Source organism: Myotis myotis, unplaced genomic scaffold, assembly GCF_014108235.1.
Source record: "Myotis myotis isolate mMyoMyo1 unplaced genomic scaffold, mMyoMyo1.p scaffold_m19_p_4, whole genome shotgun sequence".
NCBI lineage: Eukaryota > Metazoa > Chordata > Mammalia > Chiroptera > Vespertilionidae > Myotis > Myotis myotis.
In genome coordinates, this window is record NW_023416346.1 from 87,378,873 (window position 1) to 87,405,385 (window position 26,513).

Sequence of the window (26,513 nt, forward strand, 5' to 3'; positions counted from 1 at the left end):
ATAAAATATCACCAGGGTTGCACACAAGCTGCATCACTTTTTTATGATTCCTTCTGTTCAAACCACATGGTAAATTTAATAAGAAAATAAAGACCACCTTCAGCCTCTCTTCTCCCCCCAGAAACACTGTAGATATATGAAAACATAGTTATTCCAGAAGTTACTAAAGTTTTAAAAATTTCCACCCTTACAATTAACTAATGTATATGAACATACAAACACAATTGGAAAAGGGAGAAATCCAATAGGTTATTGGAGGCCTCTAGAATTTTGAGATTTTTAACTCAAAATTGGTCTATAATACATGCAATTCAGAGAAGGTGGAAGCTCTGGGTTTGGCTTTAAAAACAAAAAAAAAAACCAAACAAACAACAACAACAAAAAAACCAGACCCTTGCCTTTTACCAAATTATGCCTCTACAAAGTGAGGGGAAGAAAGAAAAAGTAAGAAAATGTCTATTTTTAGATTGGGATTGGTTGCATTCTGATGAAATTGGTATTTTTTAAAAAAAAAAAAACTGAATCAAGAATTTTCTAGATTTTAGAAATGAAAATTCTTTGTCCACCCACAGGACAGAAACAGCAGTTTTCCTTTGCACCAGACTCCCAAACCAGTGCAGCAATCAGAAACCAGGAAAGATTCAATAATTTTGTACTTTGTTTGGATACTGAAAAATTTTCATTAGTTCAGGTCATTATTTTAAGCAGGTCTTTCTAATAGAGAGGTTTTTCTATTAAGGCCTGGGATAAAATCACCTACCTTACTGCACACCTGTAAAAACGTTTTGCTCTGGATAACCACTTCCTGAAAATTTCAGGTTATTTCTTGGAAGATACCTATTCCTTAACAAATATGTGGAATCACTCATTTACTCCCTGTTAACTGAGTTAGTTAGAGGAGGCATGCAAAAGAGGGAAGGTTCCAGTGACTGGGTTTAGCACAATAGTAGGTCAAGAAGCACCTTTGACATCCCCTGCCCCAGAAAAGTTCATAGAAGAAGAGGGCTCGCTGACTAGCTACAGCCCTTCAAAATCAAGTTAACCCTATCAAGTAAATCTGTTCTTATAAAATGGAAAATAACTTTTATGCCACAGTATAACCACCTCACAAAAATAAAAACAAACAAAATCCCCCCAATTAACAAGAAAAGACTTTGACACTATAAATAAACCCTTTAAAAATCCTGTAAGCCAAACCTTAAAAAACGCTAATGGCACATAAAGCCTGGTAAGAAGCTGTTTCTTCAATAGCCCAGAAAATATTTTATGAAATTCTATCCTCCCCTCTCTTTTCTAACACTATACTATCAACCTTCCAAGAACAAAAGCATCAGTGAAAGAAGGCAAATTGTTGACTTTAAGTTGCCAAAGAAATTTTGTAACAGATATAGTCACAGCTATAGAAAATGCAGAACAATACACAACAAGTCCATGGGGGATATCAGTAACCAACAAACCTGAGGAGTTAGTTCTCCAGTCAATATATTCCCTCCCTCACCAGGATATACTAATATCTCCATTTGCTGGGGCAAAAATCATCAACATGGTCTGCAAAAAGATAAACAACTTCGGTAAGGAAGAAGTTATAATAAGCAAGATGAAATTGACTGCCACTTTTCTCATTTTCTAATTAAAATTTTTGGGCAAGATTATAACTCACAGGTCCCTAACAGTTCTTATTCAGTTTGTTAGAGGTAACAGCTCATATTTGAAAATGTTCCTAAAATGAAGGAATATATTGAAGAGCCTAAAAGCAGATTTCTGAGCACACGGAAATCCTTTAAAACTTTTCCCAACACTTATAAATCAGACGCAAGTGTGGTTAAATTATTTTCTAAAAGAACATTCTCCTCTTTATATATCTGATGCAAACCTGAAGTAGAGGACTGTGGGTCCGTTATAATCCACAAGAAAAAAAAAAAAAACAAGCAGTTACTTCCAACATAGTTAACCTGTGAGGGCAAATCCTGCCCAGTGTTCACTAAGAAAGTTGTCCTTTGGTTTTCCTCTACCTTTGCCTGCTCTCTAATCCTGCCTGGTTAGATTCTCTGTGCTGACCTCCAGTCCTAGGGCATGTCCTTAATTGTTGCCAGGGAAGGAACTTCGCCCCTTCTTCACAGAGTTTTTAGAACTCAGAGACCATCTTGTTCCCCCTAATCTCACACTCCATTTTATGTCTTTGAAGGAGGCGGGCTGAGAAAAGCTTGGGCCAGTCATTTTTCCTCTAACCTGCTAGGACTGCCACAGGCTGGAGGGCAAACTGCAACAGACTCTAAGAGGAGAAACTGCCCATATTTTGTCCATGTTCACAGATTTGGGGGAGTGGAGGAGAAAAATTAGTGTAGGGCTTAGGGCTTTATTTCTGGTGGTGGCCCTTGCAACTGGATTTAAGTTTGGAGCCCTGGGGAGGCAGCAAGGATTTTAGGAGGCTGGCAGTAGAGAATTGTTATGGAATTTGGAAGGGCAGGAACCAGCACCCAGGGACTTAAAGGCAGTGATTGGGGTTCACAGTGGGGGCTCAGAGCACTAAGGTAAAATCTTAGGTAGGCCTAGAGTCCAGGTAAAGCTCCCCATTTAGGGCAGCCCTCTCTATGGAATCTTCTAGGGCTCTCTCAGCGGTAGAATGTTCACGCGAGGAGGAGAATATATACCCCAGAACGCATACTGACTCAAGGATGAAAGACATTTCTAAATGGAGAAACTTACCGCATGTCCCCATAAGATCCAGAGTAGCTCTCCATCCAGGGGTTCATCTCGCTTTTGACACAGCTAGGACTTGAATAGGGAACTCTGCTCACCATGCCTCCAGGATACCACGCATCAGATGGGGGGAATTCCCCTTCCTGGCCCGATAGCCCCTGAGGTGGCCGAGAGTAGCCATAGGGGGCTACAGCCCCTGCCTCGCCTGTGCTGCCGCCACCACCTCCGCCACAGGGCCCATACAACTGGCTTTCATCCGCTGTGAAGAGAGTGTGCCAGGAAGAGGAGGTAGCGGCTGAGGGTGAGCCTGAGCTGGATCCCGCTGCACCCCCGCCGTGCAGGCTCGCCAGGTCCCCATAGCGGCACTGTGCCGCTGCTGCGGCTGCCCAGGCACTGCCATAGTCCAGCGAGTTCTCCAGCTTGATGCGGGCTTGAGGATGGGGAGCAGGCAGAGGAGGCGGAGGTCCGGCCAGGGCTATTGGAAAGTTGTAGTATTCGCGACTCTGATAAGTCGTTGCCTCTTCCAGTGCTCCAGACTTGTAGAGAGACAGGGTGGATGGTAGCTCAAGTGTTCCAGAGACTCCCGTTTCACCGCTGCCAGAACAGCCCAGATTCTCGCCTTCCAGCCCTTTGGGGTAAACTGCCTTGAATGGAGAATACTCAGAAGTCTCTTCAGTGCCCTTGCCTGGGCAGTCATCCAGCAGAGAACCTTTGCATTCTGCCAGCTGGGCGCAAGGAGTGGGACGCACAGAGGGTGGACCTCCCAGGAGAGAAGCATACATGCAATCCCCTCGAAGCTGTTCCCCAGGACTCAGATGCTCCAATGCCTCCACACCCAAGCCCATGGATACCGACACTGCCTTACACAACTCCTTGGCGCTGTCCGAGATGGTAGAACTGTCCCCTAGGTAACTGTCCTTGGAGGAGGTTGGAGCCCCAGCGGCTTCCCTCGCTCTCCCACTGCTGCTGCCTTCAGATACCACCTCCTGCTGCTGCTGCTGCTGCTGCTGCTGCTGCTGCTGCTGCTGCTGCTGAAGGAGTTGCATGGTGCCGGCCTCACTCAGGATATCTTTAAGATCGGCGGAGCAGCTGCTTAAGCACGGGAAAGTGGGGCCCAGCAGGGACAACGTGGATGGGGCAGCTGAGTCATCCTCCTCTGTAGGTGCTGGCGGCTGCCTCTGCAGCCCCTTGCCTGCAGCTGAGGGGACTCCAGGCTCCGGGATGCAGCTGCTCTCGGGGTGGCCCGCCAGGGCTGACTGCTGTTGTGAAGGCTGTTGTTCCTCCTCCAGGGCCAGGTAGCTTGGAGGGCCTCTGCTCTGGGCTTGGGGAGATCCATCCTCTCCCTGCTGCTGGTGCCGGGGACTGGTCTGCTGCTGCTGCAACTGGGCGCCTGGAGGTGCTGCACTCACGGCCTCAGGGTGCCGGGAGCCCGGGGTCTGGATCACTTCGCGCACACTCTGGAACAGGTTCTGGAAAGCCCCTCGATAGGTCTTAGACGGTGGCCGTGGGTAGAGTCTCCCCAACCCTAACTGCACCTCCATCCTTGAGCTTGGTTGAATCTTCCACCTAATTCCTTTATGCCGTTTCCCTTTCTCTTGCTGAGAAGAGTTCAACAGGCTGTGATGCGGTAGTCACTGCAGCTAGCTGCCCACCTGCGGGAAGCTCCTGGGAAAGAAACTTGCAGGAATGATCACACAAAATCTCTCTGACAGCTTCAAAGTCTTGTGCAGTGAAAACACGCGTTGGACTAGGTCTGCCCTGGTAGGCTCACAGTCTATTCCTGAATACTTGGAGGATAGATTCAAAAGATACTCAAATCTTGAAAGGAGAGCGAGAAGGAGAGCCAGAGAAGATACGAGAAGAGAAGAGGACTCTCCGTCTTCCAGATTAAATGTCCACTGAAGCAGGTGCAAATAGGGACCAGGGTGGGTCTCCCCCCCACCCCTTTGGTTTTGTTCAGGTTTGAATGTTTTTTGTTTGTTTTTGTTTTGGGCTACTGAAGACCTGATTGTCTTTTCATCCTTTGATCTTTGGTCCTGAAAACTGAATGGGAGGGGAGGGCATGCAGGGCGAGGTGGAGAGGATGTTGGGGGGAAATGGGGGCTCACCCCGAGTGCCCCCTAAGTAGCCAGGTCCTGGATGCAGTGCAGTAGCGTCTCTGAAATTGCCTGACTCGCCAGAGCCCTCTTTGCAGCGCAGAGCTAGCTCGTCTGCTCACAGCCAAAGGGAGTTACCTCTCTGCAAACTCGGGCTGGCCGGGCTGGGCCAACCGAAGTGGGGGAGCGGGCAGAGGGGAGCAGGCAGAGGCAGCAGCAAGAGAGGAAACCCAGAAAGGGGTGAAGGGGTGGAAAGGAGAAAGACAAAGGCAACCGTAAGCCCTACCCCGTAATTTCCTCACTTCATCCGAATCTCTAGCAGCTTTTAAAAACTTCACCAAAGAGAAAAGGGTAGCTCCGGGAGGCTGCTTCGAAGCCGCCGCACAGCAAGAGGCGTTGGCTGTCTCCAGAGCCCAACCGGGGCTGACGTGGGGCGTGGGGCGTCCCTTTGGTTCCTGTCCCTCACTGGAGCGGCTAGCTTGGTCACTTTCCCTCTGCTGCTTCCTCTACCTCCAGGCTTCCTCGGGACCCTCTGGCTCTCCCAGCACAGTGGCTGGGATCTCAGAGGGGGCGCTGGGACATAGAGAGCAAAGCAACAGTTTGCGAATTAGGTCCCGCCCCCGCCAGGCCGGCCTCCAAGCCTTTCCACCTCCTTTCTCCCTCCCCTCCCCTTCCCTTTTCTCTCCTCCCCTTTCCTTTTCTCCCCTCCCCTTTCCTTTTCTCCCCTCCCCTTTCCTTTTCTCCCCTCCCCTTTCCTTTTCTCCCCTCCCCTTTCCTTTTCTCCCCTCCCGTCTCCTCCCTGCCCACTAATGCTGAGTGGTTTTGGAGAAACAAGTGCTGGGGCAGCATGGTGAAGGCAGGAGAGAGTCGCTTTAGCCCAGGAAGACCTTAGCTCCCTGAAAATCTCCTGCTTTCCCGGACCAGGTTTTAGGTGCCAGGCCTGAAGTTTTAACCCGGAGCTTTATTTTGAGGATAGGATTAGCAGAACTCCCAGGGGTCAACATTTACCAACATTTACCTAAATCCATTCACAAAACAGATACAGTAAGCATGTGGGAGGGGCAATAGGAGCGTCAGCTCCTTAAACTAGGGATTATATTCACTGTGCAGTGCTGACTTGAGGGTCTTCTGCAAATTGTAAACAAACTATGGCCAATCCAGCAGATACCTGTTGAAACCTTTCAGATTTCTCCATAGGGGTAGATTGGGCTTCATGGCATGGTACCAGTTGCTCTAGGAACCCTCTGCCTGGAAACCAGAGGTCATCTCTACCCACTTTTCTTACCTTTTCTCTGTCTAGAATTGCCTCTAACAACACACTTCTCACCTATCCAGATGTGCAAACGCAAAATAACCCAGACAAGCAGGCAAACACACAAACACCAGAAACACATGTCACATGCACAGGGATCTCAGTTTTTTCCAGGATTTTGCAGACATTTGTTTATATACAGGCACCCCCTTTTCCAATTTGTTTTTGTATATTTTAAGCTTGAAAACTGCACTACTCAAAGTCTGGAACCTACATAGGACTGCTTTTCTTCCTCTTGATGGACGGCCAGAAGTGAAGGATGGCAAGGAATACTGCAATTGCTCATAGTCCCTGTGTAAAGATGCAGAGGCAGGTGGGAATGAAATAGTATGGAAAGGTAAGACCTATAAGTAAGGAGGTTCCCTTTGCGTCAACAGTGGCTCTGTGCTTCCCTAGCTTATACATTTCTTAAACCTTTGGGCTGGGTCTGTCTGTCCCAGACATGTGGAGATTTTACTTAGGCCTTCTTCTACTTTTTACAGGCTTCTACAAAATATTTATATTGTTCATAGCCAAGCATCATAGGTATTTACTTACCCTGATCAAAGGAGGTAACTTAACCCTAAAGGCAGAGGAGAATGGGCATGGTCAGCTCTAGTTTCCAGATGAAGACACGGAAGTAAGGACACAATTTGTTCTATCTTACACATTAGTAGAACCTAAACTAGTCTTCCATCTCATTGATATTTTAGCTAGACTCATCAGTGTCAAGGGCATTTGGGAAAGGACTATAACTGAACTTTAAAGAACCCAAAGGCCTGAGAGCTTTTCATCTGAGGAGGTGAAAAATTGTCCCCTGGGATTTTAATGGTCTCAACCTTATCTGGATATATCCCAAATAGATCCCTTTTTCTTGGTGAGGAATCTCACAAATCACTCCTTATGGTAAAGAAGCAGCCTATTCATGGAAATATCAGATTGTAACAAGACTAATTCTCAATTCCCTATTGTAATGGGAAACAGGAATATGTAATTGAAATGCAGATGCTTTGAAAACTTATTATAATAGGTAGAACCTCTAGCTTCACCAAAGCTTTTAACTAAGGTTGCTCACAAGTAATTGGGCCAGCGGGGCTGGCAGGAAAGTAAAATGGAAATAACATAGGTCTCAGAGCCATGAGAACTGCTTGTGTACAGACTAGTATTTATCTCACTCAGCTTCAGTTTCTTGCTCTGTAAAATGGGGTAAAAGGGGACATAGAGGCTGCACCATATGGTTTTTCTAACACTTAGAAATTTAGAATGCTGTGAGTGACTTGAGTTTTTCTTCTTGTTTACACCTATTATAAGATAGTTATGGAAAGGATTGCTAATGATAGTAAAATGACCAATTGACAGAGGTGAGGAGGGTAGTTACAAGCAAAGAAACCTGAAAAGAAAAGATGAGAAATAATAATATAAATATTTGCCCATTGAAGAAATGACAGACAAAAGACATTCAAACCCATTTGGAATAATTTGAATTATTCCAAAGTTCATGTTGCTTCCACAGCATGAAAATTGTTTTCACCGTTTTCTCATCAGAAAATAGTGGCCAATAATATATATTCTCAAAAGACTGATGTGATAATTAAAGGAGATCATGTATATGGAACAACTTTGTAAACAAGAAAACATACAAATCTGAAGGATCACTTTGTTATATTTTAATTTTTAAAGGTGATGCTATCAACATTTAGATCATGGACAGGAAAGACTAACTATTGTGAACATAACAGGTGCATATACTTGATTTTGAGTTTATAACTGTGATCTCCAATCTTAAATCTTATATTCCTGCCCTTGCTTTAAAATCAAGAGGGACTGTTGAAAAATATTATGTAAATTACTAGAGGCCTGGTGCACGAAATTTGTGCATGGGTACAGTTCCTAGGCCTGGCCTGCAATCAGGGTCATCTTTCCTGGTTACTGACAGCCAGCCCCGCCCCCTGCTGCCACCCACCCTGGGTTCCCCATTTGCCATCAGGCAATGGGAGCCTGCCAGTGTGGGTAGGGACTGAGAGGTCAGCTGTTCCCCTCCTGCTCACTGGCCCTGCACCCACTGCAGGTCACCCTCTGTGTGTGGGCCCCACCCTCTGACCAGAGGGGCAGGGGCTTTGGCCTGGCACTGCCCGAGTCCCTGCTACCCACCCCTGTTTCCCCGTTCACCATCGGGAGATAGGAGCCTGCCAGCTGGCTGGGGCGAGGGACTGAGAAGTTGGCCATTCACACCCACTCACTGGACCTGTCCCCACCGCAGGTTGCCCTCCATGTGGGGGGAAACCAGCAGGGTGGAGACCTTGGCCTGGCACCACCCACATCCCCCGCCACCCACCCCTGATTCCCCATTTTCCATCAGGAGATGGGCACCTGCGGGCTGGGGGAAGAGACCAAGAGGTGGTCAGTGCACCTCATACTGACTGATCGAGCCGTCATTCTGGTCATGCCACTGTTAGGGTCAATTTGCATATTACCCTTTTATTATATAGGATGTGCTTGTACATACCACCTTTCTTCTCTTTCTTTCTTTTTTCTTTTTTAAATTTTTATTGTTGAAAGTATTACATATGTCTCCCTTTTTCCCCATTGACCCCTTCTAGCCCACCTCCTACCCCCCTATTCTTCTTCTTTCCTTTTATATTTAGCAAGTAAGTAACCAGTGATATCCTTTCAAAACATTCCAGTTGAGATTAAGTTTTTGCCATGAGCTTTCTCTGCAATTTCAAGGGGTCTTTGCTAATGGAATTTTCCCTAGCTCCTTCCTCTGTAAAGTGAAGATGCGCTGATCTTTGGAAAATGGTGGATATTCTCCAAGTCCTGTGAGTTTTATTTCCTATATATCTCACAAATATTCCCATTTCTATTCATCTCTGGCACTGCCAACCTAATTCAAGGCACTGGCCCTTCTCACCTGGACCACTGTAAATGGTCTCCCTCTTCCATTCTGACTTTCCTAGAGTCAGCTCTGCATTGAGAAGACAGGGATTTTTAAAAATGAAGACAATTTTTAGAGCAATTTACGGCTTATAATAAAACTGAGTGGAAGGCACAAAGATTTTCCACATACCTACTACCCACATGTACATAGCTTTCCTCATTATCAACATCTGCTACCAGAGCAGTGCATTTGTAACAATTGATGGACCTATATTGATGTATCATAATACCTGAAGTCCATTGTTTACATTAGTGATTCTCTTGGTGATATACATCTTATATGTTTGGACAGATGTATATGATATGTATCTATCATTATGGTATCATACCAAGTATGTCCACTTCCCAAAAAATCTGTGCTCTGCATATTTATCCCCCACACCCCCTGGCAATCACTAATCTTTTTACTGTCTTCATAGTTTTATCTTTTTCAGAATATCCTATAGTTGGAATCACACAATATATAACCTTCCATATTGACTCCATTCACTTATTAATATACAGTTAAGTTTCCTTTATGTTTTTTCATGCCTTGATAGCTCATTTTTCAACACTGTATAATACTTTATTTTCTGGATATACCACAATATATTTATTCATTCATCTACTGATTGACATCCTGGTTGCTTATAAGTTGGGGAAATTATGAATAAAACTGCTATAAACATCATGTGAAGGTTTTTGTATGGACACAAGTTTTTAACTCCTTTGTGTTAAAATACCAAGAAGCATAATTGCTGTATTTTATAGTAAGTTTATTTTTGCAAAAAACCACCAAACTATCTTCCTAGTGACTGTAGCATTTTTCTTTTCCACAAGCAATGACTGAGAGTTTCTGTTGCTCACATCCTCATCAGCACTTGGTGGTATCAGTGTTTCAGATTTGGGCCATTCTGGTAGTGGTATCTCATTTTTTATTTAATTTACATTTTCTTGATGACATATAATGTAAAACATCTTTTCATATACTTTTGATATCTGATTATCTTCTTTGGTGAAGTGTCTGTTACAATCTTTGACCCATTTTTTAATCAAACTGTTCATTTTATTATTGTTGAGTTTTAAGTGTTCTCAAAGTATTTTGGATAACAGGTTTTTATTGATATGTCTTTTGTGGATATTTTCTACCAGTCTGTGGTTTCTCTTCTCATTCTCTTGGCATTGTATTTTTCAGGGCATACGTTTTTAATTATTTTTATTAATTATTTCTTTCATGGATCATGCCTTTGGTGTTGTATTTAAAATGTCATCACCATGCCGAAACTGGTTTGGCTCAATGGATAGAGCGTTGGCCTGTGGACTGAAAGGTCCTGGGTTCGATTCCGGTCAAAGGCATGTTACCTGGGTTTCGGGCACATCCCCAGTAGGAGTTGTGCAGGAGGCAGCTGATCGATGTTTCTCTCTCATCGATGTTTCTAACTCTCTATCTCTCTCCCTTCCTCTCTGTAAAAAATCAATAAAATATATTTTTAAAAAAATGTCATCACCACACTCAAGGTCATCTAGGTTTGCTCCTATGTTGTCTTATAGGAGTTTTATAGTTTTGCATTTTACATTTAGGTCTGGATTTATTTTGAGTTACTTTTTGTGATGGATGTAAGGTCTGTGTCTAGATTCCTTCCCCCCCCCCCACTTTTTTTTATTTTCATGTGTTGTCCAGTTGTTCCAGCACCATTTGTTGGAAAGACTGTCTTTGTCTTGGCTACATTGTATTACTTTTGCTTATCTGTCAATGATCATGTGAATATATTAATGTGGGTCTATTTCTGGACTTTCTATTCCAGAGGGACTTTGAAAAAAACAACCTTATTAAAGTATTTTTTAGATAAAATAAACTACACATATTTAAAGTTGTACAATCAATAATTTTTGACATATGCATAAACTTATAAAACCATCACTGAATAAAGTGAAAATATCTCTCACTCCAAAAGTATTTTCCCCTTTTTATTTCCTTTCTCTACCCATCCCCACACTCCCCTTCTAGCAATCAGCCATCTGATTTTTGTCACTATAGATTAGTTTTCATTGTCCAAAGTTTCATATCAATGGAATCATCACTATTTTTTGTCTGTCATCTTTCACTCAACATGCTACCCTTGATATCCATGCAAGCTCTTACGTGTATCAGTATCTTGTTCTTTTTTAATGCTAAGTAGTATTCTGCTGTATGAATGTACCACAGTTTGATTATCCATTTGCTTATTGATGGAATTTCTGTTCTTTAAAATGTGGGGCTATTACAAATGAAACTGGTATGAACATTTATACATCATTTACACATACAATTTTATATGGACATATGCTTTCATTTTTCTTGATTATATATTTAGTATAGAGTGAGTAGGTCACAGAGTAAGTGTATATTTACTTTTTTAAGAAACTGCCAAATTGTCCTCCAAAGTGATTATACTATTTATCACTCCCATCAGCAGTTCCTACACATCTCCACCAACACTTCATATGGCCAATCATTTTATTTTTAATGTTTATATTTTATTGAACTTTTCGGTGACATCCTATATAAAAAAAGGTTAATATGCAAATGGACTGAATGGCAGAACAACTGGAACAACCAAACAACCAGTCGCTATGACGTGCGCTGACCACAAGGGGGCATGTACAGAATATGGCAGGTGTTGGCCAGGGCAGGATGGTGGAGCAGGTGAGTGGGAATGTCAGACCAAGGCAGGGCACCAGTCACTGTCATTGGGGCAAACCTCTGGTGGTTTTTGAAAATTCTTTGCTCCCGCACGCTGTGTTCCCACCCAGCGCTCACACCCACTGCCAGCACCAGCTCCACTCACACCTGCATGCTTACACCCACTGCCAGCTCCCGGTGCCAGTCCCAATCGCTCAGCACCACCAGCAGGTGCATGTGGTGGCTGCCGGCCCTAATCAACCCCAAGGGCTTCTCCACCTCCCCCTGCTCCTGAGGGGTGGTCAGGGCAGCAGCCACCCCTCTCACCTGCTGAAAGTGCCAACCCCAATCGCTCCATGCTGTCAGCAGGTGCAAACAGGGCCAGTGAGGTCAGCTGGTGGGAGTGTCAGCAGCGGGAGCCGGGTGGGGTGTGGAGGATGGGCCTACCACAGCCTTTTGGCCCACATTTCCTTTTAAGGTGCACGGATTTGAAAGGAACTGTGTCATGTAGGACGGTACCCAGCCAACTGAGCCTCACTGACCAGGGATCTGATCAGACTTTCTAAATTTAGTGGTTAGGCATTTTAATTTAACTTGCATTTATCCAATGAATAATGATGTAGAGGTGGGCCCCTAGTTGGTTAATAAAACCATAAATGTTTCAAGTGTACAATTCTATAGCATCATTCGCATACTGCATCTGGTACTCACCACCCAAAATCAAGTCTCTTTCTACCACCATTCATCCTAACTTTGCCCTTTTCCACCTCCCCCAACCCGTTTTCCCTCTGGAAATCACCGTACTGTTGTCTGTGTCTATTAGTTTTTGTTGTTGTTGTTGCTGTTTTTGTTGTTTTTTGTGGTTTTTTTTCTTAATCCCTTCTTCACCTTTTCCTCCCAGCCCCCAACCCCCAAACTCCTCTCCTCTCTCTGACAGCTGCCAGTCTGTTCTCTATATCTATGGGTTTGTTTCTATTTTGTTTGTTAGTTTATTTTATTCATTAGATTCCACACATAAGTGATATTTGTCTTTCTCTGACTGGCTTGACTTAGCATAGTATTCTCTAGTTCCATCCATGTTGTCACAAAAGTTAAGATTTTCTTCTTTTTTTACAGCTGAGTAGTATTCCATTTTGTAAATGTACCACAACCTTCTTTATTCACTCATCTACTGATGGGCACTTGTGCTACTTCCAGATCTTGGCTATTGTAAATATTGTAGCAATGAACATAGGGGTGCATGCATTCTTTTGAATTAGTGTTTCAGGTTTCTTCTAATATAGTCCCAGAAATGTAATAAAGTCATAAGGCAGTTCCATTTTTAATCTTTTGAGGAAACTCTATACTGTTTTCCAAGTGACTGCCCCAATCTGCATTCCCTACAACAGTGCACAAGGGTTCCCTTTTCTCCACATCCTCATCAACACTAGCTGTTTGTTGACTTATTGATGATAGTCATTTTGACACATGTGAGGTGATACCTCATTGCAACAAGGGAGAGGGTAAGGGAGAGGGAGGGGGAGTGAGGGGGGAGAATGAAAGAGAGGGAGAAAGAGAGAGAGAGAGAGAGAGAGAGAGAGAGAGAGAGAGAGAGATCAAACAGCTGCCCCTTACACACCCCAGATTGGGAACCTAGCCCACAACTCAGGCATGAGCCCTGACTGGGAATTACACTGGCAACCTTTTGGCACATAGGACGGTGCTCAGCCAACTGAGCCTCACTGACCAGGGATCTGATCAGTCTTTCTACATTTAGTGATATAGGCATTTTAATTTAATTTGCATTTATCCAATGAATAATGATGAAGAGTATTTTTCATGTGATTATTTGTCATTTGTATGTTTTCTTTGACAAAGACTTTGCTGAAAACTTGACCTATTTTTTTTTATTTTTTAGAATGCATAATTACTGCTGTAATTTTATTTTATTTATTGTTTGTTTCTTAAAGCTTTACCCTTTATTTACTCTTTCTTTTTCTTAAATCCTCCCTCTAGGATATGCTTACTGATTTTAGAGAGAGAGGAAGGGAGAGAGAAAGAAAAAAAAAGAGAAACATTGATGTGAGACAGAGCATCGATTGGTTTCCTTCTGTATTTGTACTTGCCTTGACTGGCAATCAAACCTGCTACCTAGGTATGTGCTCTGACTGAGAATCAAACCCGCAACCTTTCCGTATACAGGAAGACCTAGCCACACCAGCCAGAGCCAAAGCTTTATTCTTCAAAAAGTAAAATATTTTTATTTGTGTTTTTTGTTCACATGTTTTTTTTTCTAACTTTATTTTTATTGTTGACACTATTACATATGTTCCCAATTGTCCCCCACCCTTTGCCTACCTCCACCCAGCCCTAGTTCTCCTTTCTCTCCATGCATCACCACACTGTTGTCTATCTCTATGGGTTATGTATATATGTTCTTTGGCTGATCCCTTTTACATTCAGTACCCCCCTCTCCCCTCTGACAGCTCTCACTCTGTTCCATGTATCCATGCCTCTATTTCTATTTTGTTCATCATTTTATTTTGTTTAGTAGATTCTACGTATAAGTGAGATTGTATCATATTTGTCTTTCTCTAACTGGTTTATTCACTTAGCATAATAGCCTTTAAGTCCATCCGTGTTGTTGTGAAAAGTAGGATTTCCTTCTTATTTTATGTAGTCTTCCATTGTGTAAATGTACCACAGCTTTTTATCTACTCATTTGATGGTGGGCACTTGGGCTGTTTCCACATCTTGGCTATTGTAAATAATGCTGCTATGAACATATGGTTGCATATATTCTTTTGAATTGGTGGTTTTTAAATGTACTGCTTGTATTTAACAGGGAGTTTCTAGTTATTTATATATTTTGGATATAAGTATACTATCAGAAATATGATGCACCAATATTTCTCACAGTTTTTAGTTTGACTTTACCAGTAAAGATCAGAAAAATCTTAATTCTTAAGTCCAATGTTTTAATTTGGTCATTTATGGATTGTGTCAGATATAAAAATAATCTTTTTCTAACCATAAATTACAAACTGTGTTTTAAAAGCCTTTATTTATTTTTTCCTAGAAGTTGTGTAGTTTCAGTTTTACATTTGGATCTGTGATCCATTTTGAGTTAATTTTTGTATATGGATATCTCGTTCATTTGTATACAGATGACCTATTGCTTCAGCACCATTTGTTGAAGAGATTATCCTTTCTTCTCTTACTTGGTTTTAGAGATTTGTTAATAATTGTCAGTATATGTTTTTGTACAGAGCTTTATTAAAGTTAAATTTGTTCATATCATTCCACTACTTAAAATGTTTCTAGCTTTCCATTGCTTTTAATATAAATGTTCAAATCTTTAACCAGGCACTACATGATCTAACATCTCTCTGCCTCTCTTATTTCATCTCATATTACTTTCTTCCTGCTTTCTGAGCTCTGCTCAGGCTCACACTGGCCTTTATTCAGACTTCCTCAAATGCCAGGTAGCCCCTCCTTCCTTCTTTTGTATAAGCTGTTTGCAGTACCTGAAACACTGGTTCACCCTTCTCTTGGGTAATTTAGTTAATGTTTATGCATATAGCACTTCCAGGAAGACTTTTTGGACCTCCTAGGCTTGCTAAAGTTCCCCACACACCTACCTTTTTATATATTTTAACAGTACCCAAGATTTTTCCTTTGGAGGAGTTTTCACGAATACAATTAATACTATTTATTTAGTTGTTTAATATCTATTGTCCTCACTAGACTGTAAATTTGTTTCTGAGGGCAGGGGCCATGTTGGCTTTGTTCATCATCAAATCTTTCAGACTCACTTTGGTGTGGCACATGGTCAGTGCTCAATAAATATCTGTTGAATAAATGGATGGATTCCATTTTCTCAGATTTAAAATCTATTTCCAAAATGGAAGTTTGTAAAAACCCCTTCAGGTTCAGCATGCTTAAAAATAAATAATCATTTTATCCAAGTACAAATAAATAAAGTATACTTCCAATTCATGCTTTGGAAGAGTGTTTACTAAGCACTTACTGCTTGCCAGGCTCTGTGCTTGGCACCGGGAATTCACTGATGAATAGAACAATGTAAACTCTGTTTGAGGAGCTGATTAACTCTAGGAAGGAGAATGAAGAATCATTTAAATAACTACATTGGAGTTGGGCTACAAATGAGGAGTAAGGCTTATGAATAAACTAGATGCCTGGTGCACACATTCATGCATCAGTGGGGTCCCTCAGCCTGGCCTGCGGGATCGGGCTGAAACTGGCTCTCCAACATCCCCCGAGGGGTCTCAGATTTCAAGAGGGTGCAGGACAGACCAAGGGACCCCAACCGTGCATGATCAGGGCCAGGGAGGGATGCGGGAGGTTGGCCAGCCTAGAAAAGACAGTGGGAGGGCTCCAGGGCATGTCCGGCCCATCTCCCTCAGTCCTGCTCTGCTGGACCCAAGCAGCAAGGTAACCTACCAGTTGGAGTGTCTGCCCCCTGGTGGTCAGTGCACATCATAGTGAGCGGCTGAGTGGTCTTAGCATACCATTAGCATATTACACTTTGATTGGGTTGAATGGATGACCAGACAACCAGACACTTAGCATATTAGGTTCTTATTATATAAGATCCTCAGAGTTCTTCCCTCTGCTGATTTGTGGTTTTTTGCTATTTCCTCCCCATCTAATCTAATAAAAGATAAACATGCAAATTGACCATACCTTTGCTATGCCTTAAGCCATGCCCAGCAGCCAATTAGAGCGGCTATATGCAAATTAACCCAACCAAGATGGCAGCCAGCAGCCACGGAGCTAAAGCGAGCAGGAGGCTTGGTTGCTCCAGTGATGGAGGAAGACAAGCTTCCCTGCCGGCTCTGAGCTCCACTGAAGGAAACAAAGTTTCAATTATAGAAGGTAAATAAATCCCAGAATAAAAGGGAAAAAAAAGACAAAAAAAGAGAAGCTGGGAGCTTCCATCGCCAGGGGGCTTGGCCAACCTGAAAATGGCCCTCAGCTCCTCACTCAGACTGGCCAGTCACCCCAGTGGGGACCCCCCACCCTAAAGGGGGTGTGGCCAGCCTCCAAACAGCCATCAGCCCTCACCCAGGCTGGCCAAACCTCCGTGGGGTGAGGGTCCCCACTTGGGGGAGGTTTGACCAGCCTGCAAACAGCCATCAGCCCCTCACTCAGGCTGACCAGGCACCCCAACGGGGACCCCCACCCTGAATGGGGTGTGACCAGCTGCAAACAGCCATCAGCCCCTCACCCAGGTTGGCCAGGCACCCCAGCAGGACCCTCACCCTGATCCAGGACACCCTTCAGCCCAAACCAGCTGGCCCCCACCCGTGCACCAGGTCTCTATCCTATATAATAAAAGGGTAATATGCAAACTGACCCTAACAGCAGAAAGACTGGGAATGACTGGTCACTATGACACACACTGACCACCAGGGGGCAGACGCTCAATGCAGGAGTTGCCCCCTGGTGGTCAGTACGCTCCCACAGGGGGAGCTCTGCTCAGCCACAAGCCAGGCTGCCGGCTGCCAGTACAACAGTGGTGGTGGGAGCCTCTCCCATCTACTCAGCAGCACTAAGGATGTCCGACTGCAGCTTAGGCCTGCTCCCCGCTGGCAAGTGGACATCCCCCAAGGGCTCCTGGACTGTCAGAGGGATGTCTGACTGCCACCTTAGGCCGAATTCCCCAGGGAGCAGGCCCAAACCAGCAGGTGGTCAACCCCCAAGGGGTCCCAGACTGTGAGAGGGCACAGGCCAGGCTGAGGGACTCTCCCCCCCGAATGCACAAATTTTTGTGCACTGGGCCTCTAGTGGAGGATTATAAAGGACTACATTGTCATCTTATACTTTCTTCCTTCTGCTCAGTGTTGGAGCCTCGATCTCATCTTATACTTTCCCACAGCTTCAGGCCTTACTTCTCCCCTAACTACCCTCTTATAGGCTATATTTAGCAGAATAAAAATCATTGTGTGTTTTTTCTAAAAAGATAACTGATAGGATCACTTCTTTGTTCTATAACTTTAAATTGCCTATGCCAGGGGCTTCAAACACAAATGCCTGCTAAATAACAAGCATGCGTGGAGATAACCTAGTATTACAGAGACAAAAGGGTGTGGTGGTGGAAGCTGTGGCCAACTGAAGAGCAGATACTCCATCTAAAGAGGGCGGCCACCACTCAACTCCAACTGATTGTTGCCAGGCAAAAATGCCTTCTCAGTAATCCAGATGTTCCATTACTTTTTAAAATCCTCAGCAGAATATGTTTTTTATTGATTTGAGAGAGAGAGTGAGAAATATTAATGTGAGAGAGAAACATCAATCTATTGCCTCCAATACATGTCCTAAGCAGGGATCAAACCCAAAACATGGGCTATGTGCCCTGACTCGGAATCAAACCCACCACCTTTTGGTGTATAGGATGATGATCCAACCAACTGGTCAACCTGGCAAGGGCCAGGTGTTCAATTAATTTTAAGAACAACATTCCAGACTTTAATGTGAAATCTCCTGAAAAATAAACACGTTTGTGGTCAAGAATTAGCTCATGGGTTTCATATCTGCAACTTCTGTCCTTCAGGTTCAAGTCAATATTCCATAGTATAGCCTTTAACATCTATCAATGTTAGGCCCTAATCTCTCTCTGAAGCCCCTTCTTCCATCTTATTCTCCCCCCAACCCCCAACCTCTTCAGTCAAATCAGACTTCCTGGACTCCCAGTCTAAGCATATCTTACACTCTCAAGCCTGCCAAACTTTTGATCATGCAGTTTGCTTTTACTGAAATATTTCTTCCCTTCCCTCATGATCTTTTAAAACATAGTCCAAATATTGAATTCTGTGGGGAGCATTTTTGGATTTATTAATTTTAATTATATAACTATGTATTATTATCTCTTTTAAAACACTTATCACAACCTGATATATATATATATATATATATATATATATATATATATATATATATATATACACATATATGGAATTTAAAATATTTCTCCCCCACAGGCAGAATCCCCCACCTTGTTCATTGCTATTCATTTATTTTTCATTTATTCAACAAACGCGTAGAGCTCCTTTCAGGTGCTAGGCACTCTAATAGGCACTGGGATTAAGAGCTATAAATGTTCCATTAAACCAAAATCTAGGTGCAAAGTGTTAAATACAAGCAGATTACAGAAGTGGTATGAGAAAGAGAGAGGCTGGTCCTCCCTTCTGCTATTTGACTGTTAACAATGATTATTCACTAGGACTCTACTGTGATACACTAATATTACAGGACATTGATAATTATTTATTTTTGTATAAGAAACCAGATGAGTAGGGACTATCTCTATTTTGTAAAAGAGGAAGCTGAAACTTAGAGAAATACTAAGCAATTGTCCAAAGTCAGACAGCTGACAGGAGGAAGGGTCAGTACTATTAGCCTAGATATCCTATTACAGAGCAACTGACCTCTTATCACTATGCCTCGGCTGCCTTTTCTAATGCTATGGTGAGGTAGCCTGTCCATCCATAGCATGCAGACTAAACATTAGATGAGCAGGGGCAGTATTGAATCTATGGCACAGCAAGATATTTTGTAACAGATTTTATAGTTACATTGATGAAAAACAACAAATTATTTCTGATACTATTTATGTCTTATGTGACCTCTGGCTAATCTCCCAGGTTTGTCCCCCTTTGACTTTTTCGTAAACTGGAAATTATAATAATTTCCTCCTTGACATTTTTTCAAAATTTTTTATTAGTTAAGGTATTACAAATATGTCTTCATACCCCCATTAAACCCACATCCTCCCGCCCCCACTCATGCTCTCATCCCCCTGTTGTCCATTGGTTTGGCTTATATGCATGCATACAAGTCCTTTGGTTGATCTCTTCCCCTTGCCCCCTCCCTCCCCTGCTTTCCCTCTAGGGATTAATAGTCTGATCGCTGTTTCTCTGTCTTTGGACCTGTCCCTGTTCATCAGTCTATGTTGTTCTCTATATTCCACAAATGAGTGAAATCATGAGGTATTTATCTTTCTCTGACTGCCTTATTTCACTTAGAATAATGTTCTCCAGTTCCATCCATGCTGCTGCAAAAGGCAAGAGTTCCTTCTTTTTTACCACAGCGTACTATTCCATTGGGTAGATGTACCACAGGTTTTAATCCACTCATCTGTTGATGGGCACTTAGGCTGTTTCTAAATCTTAGCTATGGTGAATTGTGCTGCTATGAACATAGGAGTGCATATATCCTTTCTGATTGGTGTTTCTGGCTTCTTGGGATATATTCCTAGAAGTGGGATCACTGGGTCAAATGGGAGTTCCATTTTTAGTTTTTTGAGGAAGCTCCATACTGTTCTCCACAGTGGCTGCAACAGTCTGCATTCCCACCAGCAGTGCAGAAGGGTTCCTTTTTCTCCACATCCTCTCCAGCACTTGTTGTTTATTGACTTGTTGATGATAGCCATTCTGACAGGTGTGAGATGATACCGCATTGTCGTTTTGATTTGCAACTCTCATATAATTAGTGACTTTGAGCATGTTATCATATTTTTCTGGGCCTTCTGTATGTCCTCTTTCGAAAAATGTCTATCTAGGTCCGTTGCCCATTTTTTGATTGGATTGTTTATCTTTCTATTGTTAAGTTTCATGAGTTCCCTGTAAATGTTGGAGATTAAACCTTTATCGGTGATATCATTGGCAAATATGTTCTCCCATGCAGTGGGTCTTCTTATTGTTTTGTTGATGGTTTCCTTTGTTGTGCAAAAGCTTTTTATTTTGATGTAGTCCCATTTTTTTATTTTCTCTTTAGTTTCCATTGCCCTATAAGCATTATCAGAGAAGAAATTCCTTCGGCATATGTTTGCGATTTCACTGCCTGTGAATTCCTCTAGTATTTTTATGGTTTCTCATCTTATGTTTAAGTCTTTTATCCATTTTGAGTTTATTTTTGTGTATGGTGTGAGTTGGTGGTCTAGTTTCATCCTTTTGCATGTATCTGTCCAATTTTCCCAACACCATTTATTAAAGAGACTGTCTTGACTCCATTGTATGCTCTTGCCTCCTTTGTCGATTATTAATTGGGCATAGTGGTTTGGGTCGATTTCTGGGTTCTCTATTCTATTCCATTGATCTATATGTCTGTTCTGTGCTAGTACCAAGCTGTTTTAAGTACAGTGGCTTTGTAATACAGTTTGATATCTGGTATTGAGATCCCACCTACTTTGTTCTTCTTTCTCAGGATTGCTGCAGCTATTCGAGTTCTTTTTTTATTCCAGATGAATTTTTGGAAAGTTTGCTCTAGATCTGTGAAATATGCCATTGGTAACTTAATGGGGATTGCACTGAATCTATAGATTGCTTTGGGTAGTATGGACATTTTGATGATGTTGATTCTACCAATCCATGAACATGGTTTTTTCTTCCATCTGTTTATGTCTTCCTCCATCTCTTTTTTCAGTGTCCTGTAGTTTTTTGCATATAAGTCTTTTACCTCCTTAGTTAAGTTTATTCCTAGGTATCTTAATTTTTTGATGCGATAGTAAATGGGATTGCTTTTTTAGTCTCACTTTCTGTAAGTTCACTATTGGTGTAAAGAAATGCCATATTTTGCAGCCCAGCCCAGCAGAATTCAGATTTCAACTCCTCACATACATAAGGGACACAATAAAGAAGCAGAATCAGGTTCAGAGGAAGCCGGAGCTGAACACGGCTGGGCTGGCGACATGGAACCACTGTACCAGCAAACGCACAGGCAGGCCCATCAGATCCAGTATCACATGGGTCCCTGGGTGACAGCAGACAGGCAGTCTGTGCACGTGTTAGAAAACGAAATCCAAGCAAGCATACCAGATATTCAGCCACCAGGAAAGCCTGGAGATTTTGTCCAGCAAGGAGCCGCCCAACAAAGGACAGAATGCCAAACTTCATGTCACTGAGACGGCCCCCATGAGGCTGAGGCGGCCCCTGTAGGGCCGAGGCGGCCCCCGAGAGGCCAGTACAGCCCCGGTGTGGCTGAGGCAGCCCCGACAAGGCTGGGACAGCTCCAGTGGGAGTGGAACGGCCCCGGTGGGGTTGAGATGCCCCAGAGAAGTTGAAACAGCCCCGGTGAGGTTGAATTAGCCCCGGTGATGTTGCAGCTGCCCCGGTGCAGTTGAAACTGCCCCTGTGAGGTTGGATCAGCTCCGGGGAGGTTGCAGCAACCCCAGTGAGGATGCAACTGCCCCGGTCAGGTTGAAATGTCCCCAGAGAGGTTGAAACAGCCACTGTGAGGTCAAAACAGCCCCTGTGAGGTCGAGACGGCACTGGTGAGGTTGAGATGACCCTGGTGAGGTTGAAAGGGCCCCGGTGAGGTTGAATCAGTCCCAGTGTGGTTGCAGCGGCCCCAGTGAGGTTGCAACTGCCCCGGTGAGGTTGAAACAGCCCCGGTGAGGTTGGGACAGCCCCAGTGAGGTTGAATCGGTCCAGGTGAAGTCGAGACGGCACCGTTGAGGTCGAGACGACCCAGGTGAGGGCAAGAGAGCCCCGGTGAAGCAGAAACTGCACCAGTGAGGTTATAATGGCCCCGGCAAGGTTGCAACTGCCCTGGTGAAGTTGAAAGGGCCCCGGTGAGGTTGAAACGGCCCCAGTGAGGTTGAAACCATTCCTGTGAGGTCGAGATAGCCCCTGTGAGGTTGAGACAGCCCCTGTGAGGTTGAAACGGCCCCAGTGAGGTTGAAACGGCCCTGGTGAGCTCGAGACGGCACCGGTGAGGCTGAAATGGCCCCGGTGAGGCTGAACGACCCCATGAGGATGGGATAGGCTCTGTCAGGCAGGGACGGCTCCAGTAAGGCTGAGATGGCCCCTGTGATACTGAGACGGCCCCTGAGAAGCTGAGAAAAATACCACATGAACTCACTCATTTATGGATAATAAGGGACATTATAGACTGATGAACAAAAATGGATACAGAGGCAGAGAAGCATTGAGCAGAATGTCAAACTACAGTGGGAACCCTGGGGAGGGTTGGGGGTGGGGACAGGAAAACAACAGAAAGACTTATATGCATGCATATGAGAATAACTAATGGACACAAGACACTGGGGGTGGGGGAAGCCGGGGGAATGTCAAGGGGGAGAAAAAAGGAGACATTTGTAATACTCTTTGTAATACTTTAAGAAATAAAAAAAGAAAAGAAAAAAAAGAAACGCCATAGATTTCTTGGTATTAATTTTGTATCCTGCTACATTGCCAAATTCATTTATTAAGTCTAATGATTTTTTGATGGAGTCTTTAGGGTTCTCTATGTACAGTATCATGTCATCTGCAAATAAGGACAGTTTTACTTCTTCTTTTCCAATCTGGATGCCTTTCATTTCTTCTTCTTGTCTGATCGCAATGGCTAGTACATCCTGTACTATGTTGAACAGGAGTGGTGAGAGGGGGCATCCCTGTCTTGTTCCTGTTCTTAGGAGGAATGGTTTTAGTTTTTGCCCATTGATTATGATGTTGGCTGTGGGTTTGTCATGTGTGGCTTTTATTATGCTGAGGTATGATCCTTGTATTTCTATCTTGCTCAGAGTTTTTGTCAAGAAAGGGTGTTGGATTTTGTCAAATGCATTTTCTGCATCAATTGATATGACTAAGTGGTTTTTTTCTTTCAATTTGCTTATGTGATGTATTACATTTATTGATTTGTGGATATTGTACCATCCTTGCATCCCTGGGATAAATCCTACTTGGTCATGGTGTATGATCTTTCTGATGTACTGCTGGATCCGATTTGCTAAGATTTTGCTGAGGATTTTGGCATCTATGTTCATGAGGGATATTGGCCTGTAATTCTCTTTCATTGTGTTGTCTTTACCTGGTTTTGGTATTACAGTGATGCTGGCTTCATAGAATGAGCTTGGAAGTGTTCCTTCCCCTTTAATTTTTTTGAATAGTCTGAGGAGGATAAGTTTTAGTTCTTCTTTCAATGTTTGGTAAAACTCCCCTGTGAAGCCGTCTGGCCCTGGGCTTTTGTTTCCTGGGAGCGTTTTGATGACTGCTTCAATTTCTTCCATAGTTATTGGCCTATTGAGATTTTTAGATTCTTCCTGATTGAGTTTTGGAAGGTTGTATTTTTCTAGGAATATGTCCATTTCCTCCAGGTTGTCTAGTGTGTTGGAGTAGAGTTGTTCATAGTATTTTCTAACAATCTTTTATATTTCTGTGGGGTCTGTTGTTATTTCTCCTCTTTCATTTCTGATTTTGTTTATTTGGGTCCTCTCTCTTTGTTTCTTGGTGAGTCTGGCTAGAGGTTCATCAATCTTGTTTATCCTTTCAAAGAACCAGCTCTTGGTTTTGTTGATCTTTTGTACTTTTTTTTTTTTTTTTTGTCTCTATGTCGTTTATCTCTGCTCTGATCGTTATTATTTCCTTCTTTCTCCTTACACTGGGCTTTTCTTGTTGCTCTCTTTCTAACTCTTTGTGTTGTAAGGTTAGGTAATTTATTCTCATTGTTTCTTGTTTCTTGCAGTAGGCTTGTAGAGCTACAAACTTCCCTCTCAAGATGCTTTTGCTGTGTCCCGTAAGTTTTGAATTGGTGTGTTTTCATTGCCGTTTGTTGCCATGATGTCTTTTATTTCTTCTTTGATCTCTTTGGTAACCCAGTCATTGTTTAATAGCATGCTATTTAGTCTCCATGTGTTTGATTTTTTTTTGGATTGTTTTTATTGTAGTTGATTTCCAGTTTTATGCCATTGTGATCTGGGAAGATGCTTGATATGATCTCTATCTTCTTGAATTTGAAGAGACTTTGTCTGTGACCCAATATTTGGTCTATCTTTGAAAATGACCTATGCACACTTGAGAAGAATGTATATTCTGTGGCTTTGGGGTGAAATGTTCTGAAGAGGTCAATTAATTCCATCTGATCTAGTGAGTCATTTAGTATTGATTTTTCTTTGCTGATTTTTTGTTTAGACTATTTGTCCAATGGTGATAGTGGGGTATTAAAGTCCCCTACTATGATTGTATTGCTGTCAATCTCTCCCTTGATCTCCTCCAGAAGATTTCTTATGTATTTGGGTGCTCCTATATTGGGTGTGTATATGTTTACCAGAGTTATTTCTTCTTGTTGGATTGCTTCCTTTAGTATTATAAAATGGCCTTCTTTATCTCTTTTTATGTTCTTCAATTTGAGATCGAATTTGTCATATATACGTATTGTTACCCTGGCTTTTTTTTTTCATTTCCATTCGCTTGAAAAACCTTTTTCCATCCCTTCACCATCAGTCTGTGTGTTTCTTTTTTTCTGAGGTGTGTTTACTGTAGACAGCAGATATATGGGTCATGTTTTCTTATCCACTCAGTTGCCCTATGTCTTTTGATTGGGGCATTTAATCCATTTACATTTAACGTTATTATTGATAGATACTTGTTAGTCACCATTGTTATTATTTACCTCTGTGTTCCTTCTTTGTTTCCATTTTTTTTTTTTTTTTTTTTTACAGAAGACCCTTTAGCATTTCTTGCATTGCTGGTTTGGTGGTAATAAACTCCTGAAGTCCTTTTTTGTCTGTGAGGCACCTGATTTCACCCTCAATTTTGATTGATAGCCTTGCTGGGTACAATATTCTTGGATTCAGACCCTTCCTTTGCATGACTTTATATATTTCATTCCATTCCCTTCTTGCCTGATGTGTTTCTGTTGAGAAATCAGTTGCTAGTCTGATGGGGGTTCCTTTGTAGGTAACTTTCTGTCTCTCTCTGGCTGCTTTTAAGATTCTTGCTTTGTTGTTGGTGTTTGCCAAATTAATTATGTGTCTTGGCATCAGTCTTTTGGGGTTCATTTTGTTTGGGACTCTGTGAGCTTCTTGGATTTGTGTGAGTTTTTTCTTCCTTATAGCACGGAAGTTTTCTGTCATTATTTTTTCAAACAGGTTTTCTATTCCTTGCTCAGTTTCCTCTCCCTCTGGCACCCCTATTATGCGGATGTTGTTTTGTTCCATGTTGTCCCAGAGTTCTCTTAGGCTCTCCTCCTGCTTTTGAATTTTTTTTTTTTTCTAGAAGCTGTTCTGCTTGGGTACTTTTTCCTACCTTGTCTTCTAGCTTGCTGATGCGGTCCTCTGCTTCTTCTAGTCTACTGTTGATGCTTTCTATTGAGTTCTTTATAGCAGTGATGTCATTTTTCATTTCTTCTTGGTTTTTCTTCATTTCCTCTTGGTTCTTACACATATTGTTGAATTTGTCTTCCATTCTTTTCATCCACCTTTTGGCCATTTCTCTGAATTCTTTCTCTGACAGGTTGCTTGCCTCCATTTCATTTACTTCCTTTTCAGGTGATGCCTATTTTTCTTTCATATGCGGGCTGGTTCTTGGTCACCACATGATCTCTCTTCTTCAGGTCTTTGGTTATGTAGCTCTCTCTCTGCTTTCCGTGAGAAGAAGCAGGGCTCCATGTAGTCACGCTGTCCCAGATCCTGTGTTTCTGGGTTAGCAGCTGGTTTCTGGATGCTGGGTCTTTGGATGTATACGCTTCAAATAACAGCCACTCAAGATGGTGTGGTCTCCTTGGCTGATCCTTCTTGACAATTTGTTGTGAAACCAAAATTAAAAGAATTCAAATGAAATATGTAATAAGGATTATCATAATAATTTATCCCTTATGTGCCAAAGTGCATATTGTTTGTATGCTTCAACAGCTCTCCAAAGGAAGTGTTTTTTGTTATTATTTCCATTTTAAAGATGATAACATTGAGGCAGAGCTAGAACCTGAAGCCTGTAGATGACAGCATTCAGGGAATCACAGCTTATATTTGTTTTGGCTTTGCCAGGTTCTGAGGAGAGAATCAATAGCTGCCAGAATGGAAAAGGACCATCAATCAGAAGACATTGTCACCCATGGACATTTTTAATTT

General features: G+C 42.7%; 1 protein-coding gene across 1 annotated transcript in view; it reads right to left on the reverse strand.

Moving 5' to 3' along the window:
- AR (androgen receptor) overlaps positions 1-5,355 on the reverse strand; it is a 308,869-nt gene extending 303,514 nt beyond the window's left edge. Inside the window, exon 1 of the mRNA XM_036305428.1 lies at positions 2,707-5,355. Within this exon, the coding sequence (XP_036161321.1) occupies positions 2,707-4,241 (1,535 nt within the window). The 5' untranslated portion in view covers positions 4,242-5,355. The remainder of the gene's footprint in view (positions 1-2,706) is intronic.
- Positions 5,356-26,513: the final 21,158 nt, after the last annotated feature.